The 16,438-nt window shown below is 47.2% G+C and overlaps 1 protein-coding gene across 1 annotated transcript; it reads right to left on the bottom strand.

Moving 5' to 3' along the window:
* Window positions 1-7,979: 7,979 nt before the first annotated feature.
* On the bottom strand, window positions 7,980-10,501 carry FAM25A (family with sequence similarity 25 member A). The gene is made up of 3 exons (XM_004432465.3): window positions 10,429-10,501; window positions 9,040-9,102; window positions 7,980-8,113 (listed from the first exon to the last, which is right to left on the bottom strand). Exons 1-3 carry the CDS (start codon window positions 10,499-10,501, stop codon window positions 7,980-7,982), a joined length of 270 nt encoding a protein of 89 aa, XP_004432522.1.
* Between the last annotated feature and the right edge of the window lie 5,937 nt (window positions 10,502-16,438).

Here is a 16,438-nt window from a genome sequence, read left to right as displayed (position 1 = left end):
TTCGGCAGCCCAGGGTTCGCCAGTTCGGATCCTGGGCGTGCACATACACACTGCTCATTAAGCCATGCTGTGGCGGCATGCCACATACAAAAAATAAAAGCCTGGTGGCATAGCAGTTAAATTCATGTCCTCTGCTCCGCAGCCCGGGTTTCCCAAGTTCAGATCCCAGGCGCAGACCAACGCACCACTTATCAAGCCATGCTGTGGCGGCATCCCATATAAAGTAGAGGAAGATTGGCACGGATGTTAGCCCAGGGCCAGTCTTCATCAGCAAAAAGAGGAGGATTGGCAACAGATGTTAGCTCAGGGCTAATCTTCCTCAGTAAAAAAAAAAATAGAGGAAGATTAGCACAGATGTCAGCTCAGGGCCAATCTTCCTCACCAAAAAAAAACCCAATGGCCCACAAGCACAAGAAAAGATGTTCAAGATCGTTGGTTATTAAGGAAATGCAAATCAGGACCACAGTAAGATACCACTTCATATCCATTAGGATGACTTTAATTTTAAAAAATCAGAACATATGTGTTGATGAGGATGTGGAGAAATAGGAACCCTTGTACATTGCTGTTGGGAGTGTAAAATGGTACAGCCACTGTGGACAACGGTTTGGCAGTTCCTCAAAAAACTAAACATATGACCCAGGAATTACAATCTTAGGTATATACACAACAGATATGTAAACATATATCCACATTGAAACTTGAATAGCAGTGTTATTCATAATAATGAAAAGATGAAAACAACCCCAATGCCCATCAATGGATGAATGGATAAACAAATTATGGTATGTACATACAGTGGAATATTATTCATCCATGAAAAGGAAAGAAGTATTGATACATGCTACAACTGGATGAACCTTGGAAACATTATGCTAAGTGAAAGAAGCCAAACACAAAAGGTCACATATTGTATGATTCATTTTATATGATATATCCAGAATAGGTAAATCCATAGACACGAAAGGCAGATTAGTGGTTACCAGTGGATGGGGGGGTGGGGGATGTGGATGAGGAGTGGTTACTTAGTGGGTATAGGGTGTTTTTCTGAGGTGATGACAAAGGTTTGAAACTAGAGGTGATGGTTGCACAACATTGTGAATTCACTAAATACCACTAAATTTTACACCTTAAAACAGTTAATTGTGTGTTATGTAAACTTCACCTCAACTAAAAATAAATGAAGAGAAAAATAAAAACCCACTAACTTAAAGTTGAATCTCAGGAACCATCCAGGGAATCTAATTGCAAATTGGCCAAAGTTTCTGAGGACACATACGCAGGGCAACTTTACCCATGAGCTGAGTGGAGGTGGGTCCTGCTCTAAGCCCAGCCTCCCTGGGAAGCCTGCATTAGCGAGTGCTAGCACAGAGCAATGCCCTCAGGGAGCTGCAGCAACTTTACAACCCTGCTGCAGGTCGTGAGGCCGGTGGAACAGGCCAAGGCCTCTGTCCTGCAGGTCTCCCCTAGCGGCAGCAGGGTCAGCAGCCTGGAGTGGTGGTCCCGTAGGTTTAGCAGACTGTGCAGTGTGACGTGAGGAGCCTGTGATTGCTGGACATAGAATTCTTGGTTGACAGCCTTTTTCTTTCAGCACTTTGAATAGGTTACCACACTGTCTTCTGGCCTTTGTGGTTTCTGCTGAGACGTCACCTGTTAATCTCATTGAGCCTCCTTCTATGTGATGACCTGTTTTTCTCTTTCTGTTTCAAGATTTTCTCTCTGTCTTTGTTTCAACAGTTTGATTACGATGTGCCTAGGTGTGCACCTATCTGAGTTTATCCTGCGTGGAGATCACTGAGCTTCTTGGAGGGATAGATTAATGTTTTTCATCAAATTTGTTGTTTCAGCCACTATTTCTTCAAATAATCTTTCTGCCCGTTTCTCTCCTCTCCCTCTGGTACTCCCATTATGCATGTGATACTACTCTTGGCAGTGACCCACAGGTCTTTAAGTTTCTGTTCATTTTTCTTCATTTTGCTTCTGTTCCTCAGGCAGGATAATCTCATTTGACTTGTCCTCCAGTTCACCGATTCTTTCATGTGCCGATTCAAATCTGCTGTTGACCCCTGCTAATAAATTTTTTATTTCAGTTGTACTTTCAACTCTAGAATTTCTATTTTGTTCTTTTTTATAATTTTTATCTCTTTATTCATATTCTCTATTTAGTATTTATCTCAGGCTTTTCTTTAATTCTTTAGATGTGATTTCCTTTAGTAAGGAAATAGTTGTAGTTTAGTAAATAGTTTAGTAAAATAGTTGGGCTTCCTCAGGCACAGTTTCCATTTTTCCACCCTTTAAATGGGCCATAATTTCTTTCCTTGCATATCTTGCTTTTTTTTTTTTTTTGCTGTAAACTGGACATGTTAAATAATATAATGTAGCAATTCTGAAAATCAGATTCCATACCCCCCTCCCCAGATTTGTTGTTGTTAAGTGTTTGTTTATGACTTTTCTGAACTAATTCTATAGTCTGTTTTCTTTGTTGTGTGTGGCCACTGAAGTTCCTACTCAGTTAGCTTAGTGGTCCTCTAGTGATTAAACAGAGATTTCTTTAAGTACCCAGAACTAACAAACCTCCCATCTTTGCCTCTGTGTGCGTGTTGGGCCTCACTTTCAACACTCAGTTGGGCAGTTTACATCTCTGCCTTGGTTTTCACTTCCTGCTTGCACAGAGCCTCAAGGTTAGTCAGAGGTGAGAGCTGCCAGCCTTCTCAGGTCTTTACCGAGCATGTGCACAGCTCTACACATATGCATGGCCTTCTAGATTCCCAGGAGTATGTTGGAATTTTCAAAGCCCTTATGGACATTTCATTCTCCAGTTTTTTCTTTTAAGCCTTTTTGTTAGCCTATCGGTTGCCCAAACTGTTATTCACCACCTCATACAGCCACCAACTTAAAAAATTGCGTCTAAATGTTTTTTGACAATACCCCCAGGGAAAAGGCTTTTTGCACTAGGTGACCTCCTAGTCAGGACAAATAAAGGCAACCTTGCAGTGCGGTCTTCTTAGAAACCACCAGTCAAGTCAAATAATGACAGCTCTCTGAGAACGAGGCTTCGAAGGAGCTCCAACCCTGTTCTGCTCTTTCCAGTAACTGCCAGGCTGTTGGTTTTCAAAGCGACAGTGGAGCTGGAGAAGGTGCAAGAGTGGGGGAAGGGGAGATGAGAATAGAATAGGGCAAGTTAAAAACATCACAAAGCCTGCTGTACTTAAGATTTTCATTTTTTGTTTTTAATCGGTTTAAATTTTTTTTTTTTTTTTTTTTTTTGGTGAGGAAGTGGCCCTGAGTTGGCGTCTCTGCCTCTATTCCTCTATTTTTGGTATGTGGGTCTCCACCACAGCATGGCTTGATGAGTGGTGAAGGTCCGCTCCTGGGGTCCAAACCTGTGAACCGCAGGCTGCCAAAGCAGAGTGAATGAACTCAACCACTACACCACCGGGCCAGCCCCTAATTTGTTTTACATAAATGCTCCCTGGATTACTGTAAGCCTTTGGTTAATTTCCAGAGTTGTGAAAAAAGTTGATGCTGACTATATTTTTGCCAGTTTTCTCATTACTTTTATGGAGGAGAGAATTTTTGGAGGTCCTTGCTCCTCCATTTTCTCTGACATCACTCTCTATTGCTTTTTAAAATTTTATTGAGGACATATTGGCTTATAACATTGTGTAATTTCAGGTGTACATTATTGTATTTCAGTTTCTGTACAGACTCCATCATGTTCACCACCAATAGTCTCGTTTTTATCCATCACCATACATACGTGCCCCTTTACCCCTTTCACTCTCCCCCACTCCCTCCTCCCCTGGTAACCACTAAGCTGTTCTCCTTATCTATGTGTTTGTTTATCTTCCACATATGAGTGAAATCATATGGTCCTTGTCATTCTCTGTCTGACTTGTTTCACTTAGCATAATATCATAAAAGTCCATCTACCTTATCACAAATGACACAACTTTGTCTTTTTTTAATGGCTGAGTAGTATTCCATTGTATATATATGCCACATCTTCTTTATCCATTCATCCACTGATGGACACTTGGGTTGCTTCCATATCTTGGCTGTTGTGAATAATGCTGCAGTGAACATAGGGATGCATAAATCTTTTTTTTTTTCTTTGGTGAGGAAGATCAGCTCTGAGCTAACATCCGTGCTAATCCTCCTATTTTTGCTGAGGAAGACTGGCTCTGAGCTAACACCTATTGCCAATCCTCCTTCTTTTTTTTTCCTCCCCCAAAGCCCCAGTAGATAGTTGTATGTCATAGTTGCACATCCTTCTAGTTGCTGTATGTGGGACGTGGCCTCAGCATGGCCGGAGAAGCAGTGCGTCGGTGTGCGCCCGGGATCCGAACCCAGGCTGCCAGCAGAGGAGTGCATGCACTTAACCGCTAAGCCATGGGGCCGGCCCTCCATAAATTTTTTGAATTGTTGATTTCATGTTCTTTGAATAAATACCCCGTAGTGGGATAGCTGGATCAAATGGTATTTCTATTTTTAATTTTTTGAGAACTCTCCATAGTGTTTTCAACAGTGGCTGTACTTTATTGCTTTTTATGACACATTGAGAGTTTATCTGAGGTTTATGTAACACCTCTCATCACACAACACACACAGTAAAAAGGAAATGAGAGATAGAAGTACTTATTCTAGAACAGCACACTGCCAGGTGAAGTTAAGGGAATGTGGACAGTGCATCTCCAACTCTCTGTGGTGAAGGACCAGTTTTTTGCTTTTTTGTTTGTTTCTTAATCTAATTCATCATAGTATGTGGTCCTACTTCCTGTGACTAGTTCACATACAACTTGCCATGCAAGTTCAACAATCTGAGCTGGTCTGTACCCTGTTCAACAAGATTGTCCACTAATCACACTCCTGGAAGTCCAGGCAATGTCAGATAGCTGTAAGAGTTTCTAAACGCTCTCAGTTTCTTTACTTGTCTTGTCACCAACTGGTAACAAAGTTTGCAAACCAGCAAACTTTGAATAGCTCTTTACTGGGAAACAATCTTGAATAAATTAGTGAGTGCCCTCCATGATCACATTTTAAAGTATTTCTGTATTGGTTTTCCCTTAAATTCAAGCATCATGTAAATATGTAATGTAGAAAATGAAGAAGATTCCTCATATTCCCACAGACACACAGAGATGAGCACTGTTAATATGTTTGTTACAAATACGCTACCAGGGCCAGCCCCATGGCTTAGTGGTTAAGTGTGCACGCTCTGCTGCTGGCAGCCCGGGTTCAGATCCCGGGCGCGCACTGACGCACCGCTTCTCCAGCCATGCTGAGGCCGCGTCCCACATACAGCAACTAGAAGGATGTGCAGCTATGACATACAACTATCTACTGGGGCTTTGGGGGAAAAATAAATTAATTAATTAAATTATAAAAAAAACAAATACACTACCAGTTTTTTTCTATTCTTATACAATTATGTGTTTCCTCTGTAAAAATGAACTTATTCTACATACATATTTTACAACTTATTAACTTATTTGGACGTTTTCTCATACAGTATATGTACATTTTCTTCATCTTAACAGCTGTAGGGGAGGAAGACAAATATTCCACCCTCTGGGTCCTTCTCACTGGGCTATGAATTAAATTGACATGAGACAGAATAAAAGGAGAAAATCAAACAAAGCTTTATAACATGTATACATGGAAGAGACCCAGGAAAACTGAGTAACTCATCAAAATGGCAGAGGATCTCATCTTAAATACTATCTTCAGCTAAAGACAAAGGAGGGTGTTGGGGGTAGTGGTTTGGGACTTCAAAGAAGAGGAAGGCAGTTTACATTGAAATGGAAAAGCAAATGTTTGATAAACAGAACTTTGATAAGAATGGGCTTAGCAACGACTCTCCCAGTCTATTGATACCCAGATTTATCTATGGTGATGGGCTGTCCTGGGGACAGGACTTCTATTTTAAATTTCTTTTAGGCAGTTAGTGGGGGGAAGGTCAAAGTTTCTTTCAGAGTCTTTTGTTCTTGAAAATAATCAAGGCAAAGAGACATATTTTGAAGTGGCCAATTCTGATCCCCCACACAGCCATGGAATACTCCATTTCATATATATGTGATCATTGTTAACCAGTCCCTATTGCTGGCTGTCTAGGCACAGGTCCCATTTTTCAAGCTAAGGCATTAGAATACACTAGAAATAATAGGTGTCAGCTCTATATAGTATATCAAACCTAACAAGCAGAGCAAAACTTGCCATCCAAGTCATTTCTGATTACCATTTTAGGTTGTTTCCAACCTCTTGCTATTACAAACATGCCACGCTGAATCTGTGTGTTTGCCCTTTGGGCATCTGTATGTACCTGTGCACACCTGAAGAGTAAAGTCTGGTAAGAGGAACTACTGTCCAAACAGGGTGTTCCAGTTCACACTTCCACCCACAGTGCTCTCATCCTTTTGAGCTTGGGTTTGGATTGGAGGAATTCAAAAGTCATCAGGAACCAAACCAAGATACAAGGTCCATATTTAGCTGGACAGTGGCAAAAGTTCCAAGTCAGGATATAGAATATTCCTGGGCTGTTCAGAAACTTGTGAAGCCAATTCTAAAAGGAAGCTAGAAATATGGTGTGCAACTAACTCATTCCTCGAAACACCTTTCCTTCTAATTTCTGCCAAGAACAAGTGACTTCCAACAAGATAGATAAGCAATGCCACATCTTTTTTTTTTTTTGGTGATCAAGATTAGCCCTGAGCTGACATCCATTGCCAATCCTCCTCTTTTTGCTGAGGAAGATTGGCCCTGAGCTAACATCCATGCCCATCTTCCTCTACTTTATATGGGACGCTGCCACAGCATGGCTTGATAAGCGGTGTGTCAGTGCGCATGCGGGATCCGAATCTGCGAACCCTGGGCCACTGAAGCAGAGCACACGAACTTAACTACTATGCCATCGGGCCAGCCCCAGTAATGCCACATCTTTACAAATCATTTCCTTTTTTTAAAATCCAAAATGTTAAGCTCAGTGCTGCTTAAACTTGTTTAATCTTTATGGTGCTGACTCACTGTGGCAGGAAGGAGGGAAGGCCAGGCATTCTCGACCACTCCCACCAGTTAGGCGTGACGCAAGTCTCCTAGTGGAGATCCCACAGCCAACAGCCAATTAGCAGTGGACTCAGTTCCTCCTTGAAAGATTCTGTGACTGTCCAGCAGAGATGCTTCTCTGAAGCCCCTCTCAGAACGTGAAGCAACTCAAACTGTTTGAGTCTGCCCAGCTAACCTCTCAGTCAGGTTGATCTGTTATCTTCCCCGAATCCTTCCCTGAGAATATTTCAAAGAAAACCCAAAGAACATGGAAGCTGAATTATGGTCCTCTTTGGGGGTGTCCTTGAGGCACCGAGGTATCTGAAAGCTACATGTAGTTTCTGAGAAAATAACGTCTTAAGAAGTGTAGCACAGACACTAACAATTCTTCAAGAGCTCCTTGCTGACATGAGAAATTTTTTTTTTTGTGAGGAAGATCAGCCCTGAGTTAACATCTGTGCTAATCCTCCTCTTTTTGCTGAGGAAGACCAGCTCTGAGCTAACATCTATTGCCAATCCTCCTCGTTTTTTTTCCCCAAAGCCCCAGTAGATAGTTGTATGTCATAGTTGCACATCCTTCTAGTTGCTGTATGTGGGACGCGGACTCAGCATGGCCGGACAAGCGGTGCGTGGATGGGTCGGTGAGCGCCCGGGTCGGAACCTGGGCCGCCAGTAGCGGAGCGCACCCACTTAACCGCTAAGCCACGGGGCCGGCCCCTGACATGAGAAATCTTAATGTGAGAGCAGCACATCTGATTAATTTTGGGGACTTACTGACCCCCAGCGGGTGCCAATGTGCCCACCCCCTACCCCTGCCGGGGGGACACTCAGGACATATTCAGTGTTTCTAACCAAATAGGAATAAATCCAGGGCTTGGTATACACATTTCACAGCTTTTTATTGAGACTTAGGAAGAGTCCACCTGTGGTGGGCATGCTCACTGTCCCAGTTTGCCCAGGCCTTCTGCTGCGTGGGTGACAGCATTTGTGACTGTGTTGGTCACTGTCTCGGTGACTTCCTTCACCACTTTGTCCCCCGTCTCATGGGCCTTCTTTAAGGCTTCAGCAATGGCTGTCAGGAAGAAGGAGGAATAACGTCTGGGTGAGCAAGGAACCATTTCAAGCCACTTGCTGGCCTAGTGTCATCTGGAGTGGCCTGTGGGATGTGGCGGTCCTTTTGGATCCTGCCTTGGAGGAGCCCCGATGGGGCAGAGGGCAGTGGAGCTCCTGGAGGAATGCACTCAAATTTGGTTTTATTTCCCCCAACAAGCTGCATTTCTGCACTCACAAGATGCAGTATCTGCTCACGTCAGGGCTGTGTTGCCTGCTTGTACGTCCTTTCTCTGTGAACTGCCTGTTATATCTTTTGGTCATTTTTATATTGGTTTATCATTTCTATTACAAATATTTTTCTTCAGTTTGTGGTTTTTCTTTTGGCTTGGTTTATAGTTTTTTTTTTCTATGAAAAATTTTGACGTTTTATACTGTCAAATTTACCAAATATTTCCATTATGGCTGTTGGTTAAAAAGATCCTCCCCTCTCCAAGATTATGCCAAAATAGCCTAGGTTCTCTTCTAACAATTTAATAATTTCATGTATTTATATTTAAGTCCTTGATCCATCTGGAATCTATTTTGTTGTAAGGAATGAGGGATACACATGCTTTTTACATAGTTACGCTCACAGCATGCACACACATATAAACGTTTACGTAAATATGTATCTATATAACTATATAATTTTGTGTCTTAAATGTTTTGCCCCAGAGTGCTGCCACATAGTCTTTTGTGACATAGTTTTCTTAACATTCCACAGAGAGGACTATCTACATGGATCTTGCTTTAGCAAAGTGTGGGCTGTGGCCTCAGATTAGCATAGAAAATTGTATACCAACTGAAAAGGTGCAGCATCGGGTCACAGTCGGGCCTGGTTAGGCAAAGAACGAGCTCCTCCCAGCACCTAGCTTCCCTCCTTCCCTGGCTTGACGTTGGCCATACCTTTCTCTCCGGCCTCCTTGGCGTGCTCCACCACCTCCTTCACCACGCCCTCCACAACATGAACTGAAAAAATGAGACAAGCCCAGAGTGAGAGCACAGTGCAAGCCAGCTTCTCCTCACGGCGGGGGGGCCCAGACAGCTCTGGACGTCCTGCTTGGGGCTCCGGGATGCCACCCTAGCCGTCAAGAGAAGGACCCTCAGTTGGCTTCCTTCAGAGACTTGAGTGGGCCTGGCTACCAGGAAACAAGCTGAGTGAGCCAGAGAAGGGCACAAGGCCCTCCATGCCCCTTGGTCTAACGTGGCCTGGAATGCCAGCTGGGGCCCTCGAGCCAAGGCCGGTCCTGCTTCCCAGGTCACCACACCTCAGGCGCATTGCTGTCCTGCCTCAGGCCAGATGGAGGCTGCAGCAGGAGGCCGAAACCTGAAGCTTCCTCCAGCAAGTCCAAGTCCCCCAAAGCAATCCCCCAATAGGAGGGAACTCTGCCCACCTAGGAGTTGTTTAAAGCTTGAGTGCTGGCATGCTACAACTGGAAGATTTTTGAGTCGGAAAAACTGGTTCTGATCCTAACTCTACCCTCCACTACTCGTTCCCTCGTCTGTAGAATGAGAATAATACAGAACTAGAGAATAATACAGGGCTAGTGCAAGATGCAAGAGGGCGGCCAACACCAGCTGCAGAGCTAACAGATCAAGTCCAGACACGTGTGCAGCCGTTTAGAAAGAGAACAGCAAACTCAGGCACAAGCTGTTTGTCACAAAACGTCCACAGGTGGGACCTGGACTAACCTCCCTGCATACAGCTGCAGACCTCTGCATGCAAAAGAGGGTTTCTGGGGACTTGGAAGACATTGAAAATATCCTTTATATAAACCCCAGGGACTGACTTTGAACAGAATCAGACTTAGTGGTTTCTTAATGAAGAAATCTTTGAAGCTTTAAAGTTACAGTAAAAACAAAAATCCATCTTCCTTTTTCTGTATAGGATATTCCGAGTAGCCTGTTTTGATATGGAAGGGCTCCCAGGGTTTCCAGGGGGAAGGATTCAAGCCACCAACTGCTCACTCAGCACCCTGGCTCCCCTCTTGCCCCCAGGGGCCTCCCCTGGGCTGCCTCCCTCCTGCCCTCAGCCACAGACCCCAAGAACAGGTGGCAGAGCAGGTCCGATGGAGGGAGAGTTGCTTGGTGCAGTGGACCCTTCATGGCTCCACCCCAAGCTGCCCTCCTTGGCCTCCATCATGTCCTGGTGGGGCTGGTCGGCCAGGATTCCCCATGGGGCCAAAGCCTGTCCCCAGCCGGCTGGGATCAGCTTCGACAGGCCCGCTTGAGTCTGTCCCCATCCCCCAGCCCGAGGGGAACAGCACAGGTGGAAAGGAGCAGCAGGGTTCTTACCAGCCTCCTCAGTGGCCTTCTCGGTGCGGTGGGCCAGGCCCTCGGCGGCAAGCTTTCCCAGGCCTCCCAGCATTATGTGGCGGCAATTAGTGGCCAAGCAGGATGCTGGGGCCAGGACCAGTGTGCTTTTATAGATGCCTCTGATGCCTGGCTGCGCTCTGGGGCACCAGCCCTCACCTCTGCCCAGTAGGAGTTCAGGCGTTGAGTCAGCACAGACGGTGGCAGGAGGAAGAGGCTGGGTGGGGCCGCCCCAGTAGTTGGCTGAGGCACTGCCTCTCTGGCAGCATGAGACCCCCACACCCCGTATCCTGGGACCCTGTGAGGGGAGGGCCAGGGAGCCAGACTGAAGCGAGACAGAGAGGTGGGTTCCGGGACATGCCCCTCCCCTGAGGCAGGCGGCCTGAGTGCCCTGTGGGATGAGGGGCACATGGGACAGCAGCCATGCCAGCCCTCTGGGCTTGGAGCTCCCTACAGCCCGGGCACTGGTGTGTACTCAGACAAGGCCTAGGACTTCCAGCCTGCTGTCCAAGGTCCCCAGGGTGGCCTAGTCAGGGGTCTGGGAGTTCTGTGGGCCTGGGGTCCTGGGCAGCCCCTCAGGCCAGGAACACAAGTGAAGTGGGGGTGCTGCCCTCCCCATTCCCAAGGACCTCGGCTCTGCAGAGCGGCTTTGCAGCCTCCATTGGACAGGTGGGGCACTCAGGGCAGTGTGTTGCCCAAGGCGGAGGAGGACACAGCACTGACCAGACGCCTCGTCACCCCCGGCTGGCAGTCAGCTGGTTCTCACCCACAGGAGCACCTGAGTGGCCCAGCCCAGGGGCAGGCAGCGCGTGAGGGAACCCAGCCCTCCCTGCCCCTTGGAGCCTGGCCTCTCTGGGAGGCCCCGTGAGGTAGCAGTGCCCCCCAGGAGATCCTGGAGGAGTAGGTGGAGGACCCCACCACCACTTGAGGTGGTGCTTCTGGCCCTAGCAAGAATTCCCATAAAGCCGCTCTACTGACGCACTACATGTTTAGGGGGCCAGGCTGCCTCCCTGGTTACTCAGAATGGAGAAAGACGCCTCAAGCCACATGCCACATGCTGCTTCCCTTAGTCACTAGCCCGTCCTGAGCCTCAGTCTCCTCATCTATAAAATGGGAACCCTCATGCCTCCCTGGTCATATCACTGATCGTTGGTGGCATCATGCATGCCAGCTCTTGGTAAACTTCTGTTCCCTCCCCCTTGTCACTGACATGCTAGGGAGGGGCCACTTGGCAGGGAACCCTGACCAACCAGTGGGTAGGCCAAAGAGTGACAGGGGCATGAGGCTGCCTTGGAGCCCGCGAGCTGGGGACGTGACTCCCACTGCCAGGCATCATGGAGGGAGAGTCCTCCTGAGTCCCCGTTCCAGGTCCGGGCCTCCCCCCACGCAGTCTCCCTCATCCCTCAGAGCTGCCCAAGAGGGTGTAGCAGGGCCTAATTAGTGTTTACCTGACCACAGGCCCTCATGGCCTGGGCCCTAAGAGCTGAGGCCCACCTGAATTCCTGAATGGTGTAGAGAGGCACCCCCCTGGGGTGGGCAGTGGGTGTTGCCTCTGGGAAATCTAGGTCACAGGGCCATAGCCCTGTGGCAGGAGTGGATCAGGTCTTAAACATTGGAGAGGGCTTCTTTAAGAAAAAGAATACAATAACACTACTGTTGGAAGTTTTACAAATGCATATGAATCACCCTGTGGGTTCAGCAGGGGAAAGTGGGGCCCTGGAGCTGAAGCAGGTCCAGATGACTCTGTCCTCCCCTTCTACAGCCAAACTCCAGAGTGTTCTGCTCAGGGCATCAGGGCAACGCTACTGAGAGTGGGGTACTTCCGGGATGTGGCTGGTAGGAACTGGGCTAAGAGACCCACAGGGTCGCTGGATCCATCAAAGCCCTTTGGCTGTTTCCTCTGAGGTTTTGTGTCCCCCATCCCCATGGGGGTCCTCTCTGTGCCTGTTCCCCTGACAGGATGACAGTGTCACCCACCAGTTCTGAGAAGGCTTCCAGATCCCACAAACCCCACCCTACCGGTCTCCACCCTGGGGCATTCTTCATAGTCCGCCTCTCCTCAGGAGCTCACCAGCCCTTCCACAGGCCCTTCTCAGGGCTTGGCCACTCAACAGGACTGTGGCTTCAGTGCCAGCCCGGAGCCCGACCCACTACAGCCCCTGGGTGCACTGTCCACTCGCTGTGAGACTGATGTTACCCTCACCACATCCTCTTGCCCATGAGACCCTGCTCCTCTTTAACGCACTGCCCTGGTGTGAGCACTGTGACTCCAGTGACAACACACCAGGACCCCAGATCTCCTGGCAAGGCTGGGTCCAGATACAGATCCCAAATGACCAGTAGGGAGAAGGCAAGAGGCCTGGAGAGGCCAGGCTGCCCAGGACCAGACTTGGGCCCCAGATTTGGTGCTTTGGCCAGGTCCAGTCCCTCTTGGCCTCCCAGCTCCAGCTCTGACCAGCCCCCTGTCCTCTCAGCCCAGCCCGTGGCTCCCTGATATGGGACTCCTTCCAGCCAAAGAAACTGGGACAGCCCAAGACCCTCCTAACCAGGGCTGGATTCTGGTCTGAGGGGCTGGGCTTGGGTGACTCCTACAGGGAACCACGTTACCTGCCTGGATGAGGTTGAGGATGACTCAGGTGGGTATCACCCCATCTTGCAAGAGGCCTGGCCCATGCTGCACCCCAATGGAGCAGCCCTGAACACAGGCACCCATGTCAGCTGTCCTGAGTCAGGTCAAGCCCAGCGCTTGGGGCAGGGGGAATTGAGCCTTGACAGGAGCTGACTAATTCTCCAAGAGGAACTTGCCCACTAACCCAGTTTGTCAAGGGACCAGCTGGCTGCATCATCAGGTCAAAGAGAGGTAACTTTTCAAATAGCAATTTGCCAGCATAGCAATTACCAATTTTTAAAAAAAAAATAAAGTTTAAGTATTTAAATACTTAGGGCTGTCTTATGTCTGAAGCATGATGATTTCTCATGTGATTTGAACTGCAGATGTCATGAATGTCGAGTTTTAGGATTGTCCATCCTGCCTATGCCTTCTCCTACTTCTGCTTCACAGATTTGAGCTCACAGCTGTGGGGGATCAGAATTGGCCACCCCAAAATGTGTTTCTTTGGCATGAGGATTATTTTGGGCTGGTTACTTTTAAGAAACTGCAGACAGGGAAGAAGCTCTGAAAAGTAGAAGTTACCCCTTGTAAGAGCATTTACATTTCTAAGGGAAATCTCCATTTGTAAAGATGTCTCCCTCTCTGTACTAGGAGGAAGGGGGGAATGACCTCATCTCTAAAAACTCTTATCAATGCAGAAGGCAAGGATTTAAATCTGCAGAGTAACCTTATTCTTGTTGCCTGTGCTTTTCTGGTAATCTCCCATAACTGACTCCCCCCACCCCCAAGATCCTCCTTTGTCTTCAGCTGAAGATAGTATTTAAGATGACAGCCTCAACTATTCTGAGAGTTACCCAGACGGCCTCGACTATTCTGAGAGTTACCCAGTTTTCCTGGGTTTCTCCCATGTTATTAAACTTGTTTGATTTTTCTCCTGTTATTCTGTCTCATGTCAATTTAATTTGTAGACCAGATAGACAGACCTAGAGGGTAGAGGAATTATCTTCCTCCCCTACACAGTGTATACTGAGCCCATGTATCCTGCACACACCGACCCCTCCCAGCCACAGGGGGGGCCACGTCCAGACTCCTGAAGATTTGGTTTGTCAATCACTGGAAGAAGACTTCCCCAGCACGTCAACACTCACACACCCATGGGTGTCAGTGAGAGTCCTGGTGGCACATCAGAGGGCACATCAAACCAGTACCTGAGGAAAGGGACTGTTCACAAAGGTGGGGACAGACTTAAGGGAACCAATGAGGATGGCAAGGCCCCCAGGGACCAGCAGTAATCTGTATGGGAGGGACCATACAGACCCTGAGGAGAGATGCAGCTATAGGAGAGGGTCATTGGACAGGAGCTGCAGCCGTCAGAAGAGAAACACAGCCACTGCCAAACCTGCCCAGCAAGGAGGGAGCAGGGGGAATAAATACCTCTCTTCTCTGTCTCCGATCTTCTCCTACTGATATCCCCCCTTGGCTGAACCCAACTGCCCGAGGGTGAGGGAGCCCGGGTGACACAGTTCACGAGGGCAGGTCCTCAGGGAGAGGGCAGGGAGGATCAGGTGGAGGGTAGTTGCAGATTCTCTGTAAACAGAGTGCAGGGGAGGAAGACAATTGCTCTACCCACTCTAGGTCCTTCTGGCTGGGCTACAAATTAAATTGACATGAGACAGAATAACAGGAGAAAAATCACGCAAGTTTAATAACGTGTCTACACGGGAGAAACCCAAGAATACTGAGCAACTCGGCTATGTGGACAAAGCTGCCACCTTAAATACCATCTTCAGCTAAAGGCAGAGGAGGATGTTGGGGGCAGTGGGTTGGGATTTCAGAGGGGAGGAAGACAATTTACATGGAGATGGAAATGCAAATGTTTGTTAAACAAGTTTTGCTGGGCCAAAAATAGGCATGCTGGTGCCTTTCTATCACACCTATTTTACATTATGCTATGGCTATCTCATGGTATTAGCTCCTTCCTGGAATAGGCCTTCTATGTTAAATTCTTTTAGGTAGTTTGGGGGAAGGTCAAATGTTCTTCCTGAGTCTTCTGAGCCTTTATCGTTTTCAGCTCAAAATAATCTGCATACCAGAGTGGTGCATCTTGGGGCAGCCTGCCCTGAACCCCATCAAGAGAATACCAGCTCAGCCTGCCAGACTATACCAGGAAGGAACATGGCAGCAGCTTAATTCTAAATAGTCCCATTTTTTCTTCTTGAAACTATATGGAGCAACAAGGAGCACAGAAGAAGAAGAAAAAAAGCCCATCACGAACACACATATCAAACTTATCTTCAGAAAAACTGGGAGACTGGGAAACTGCAAATCCAGAAGCAGATGAGACCAGCAGAACCAATGTGGGAAGGCCACGAAGTGCAGAAGAGCAGGGGGTGGATGGTTGGGAGTGGCCAGGGGTGGGGGTCTCAGATTTTGCCAACAACACTCACTCCCAGGAGGAGAGGACCCTCTGAGCAAGAGCTCCTTGGGACAGAACTAAGACCTGAGGAGGTGACAAAGGAAGAGGAACGTGCCCAAGGAAGTCCAGAGGTGCTAGATCTCAGAGAGTACCACCTTCCAAGAGAGAAGGGAGCCTGTGGGAAGGCAAAGACTGAACCTCTGGAGGCTGCAACTGGGAAATGAAGGCCACCTGTAGAATCTTCCTGAAGCCAGTTGGGTTCTGAGAAGCAGAGGGATCACGGCTTCAAGGGTGAGTCCAACACTTTTTTGAAAGAAGGGCTCCTGAGCAAAGGAGCCTGAGTAACTCCCCTGGCCCCACCCACTCTCCAAAGGACTCTCCCACTGATGTCTAGGAAAGTCCACTTCAGATTTGAACTTCGGATTCCCAAGATCCTCCAATACATCATGAATACAAGCGTTTTATGATTGATAGGGTAGGTTTCTCTCTTCCAATTCAAAGTTGGAAAAATAGTATAGTTTCCACATCTTCCTCATCCAGCCTCCCCCGATGTTCACATCTTATGACACCACAGAACCAGGGAATTATCATTAGCATATTTAGCCAAACTAAACTTAAAATTATTTAACTAAATAAAAATTAGTTAATTAAACAGCAAGTTTAAGTAAATTTAAATTATTTAACTAAATTAGAAATGAATATATTAGCTAATCTAAAGATCTCATTGGAATTTCACCAGTTTTTCCACTAATGTCCTTTTTCTGTTCCAGAATTCTATCCAGGATCACACACTGCATTTTTTTTTTGTGGTGCCAATCTTCGTTTTTTTTTTTTGCTTGAGGAATATTGTCCCTGAGCTAACACCTGTGCCAATCTTCCTCTATTTTGTATGTGAGACACCACCACAGAATGGCTTGATGAGTGGTGTAGAGGTCTGCGCCCAGGATCCGAACCTGCGAGCCCCC

Source organism: Ceratotherium simum, chromosome 6, assembly GCF_057802395.1.
Source record: "Ceratotherium simum simum isolate JZ-2026a chromosome 6, ASM5780239v1, whole genome shotgun sequence".
Lineage (NCBI taxonomy): Eukaryota > Metazoa > Chordata > Mammalia > Perissodactyla > Rhinocerotidae > Ceratotherium > Ceratotherium simum.
The sequence above is the reverse complement of the archived record's forward strand: the minus strand, read 5'-3'. Positions and strand labels throughout refer to the sequence as shown.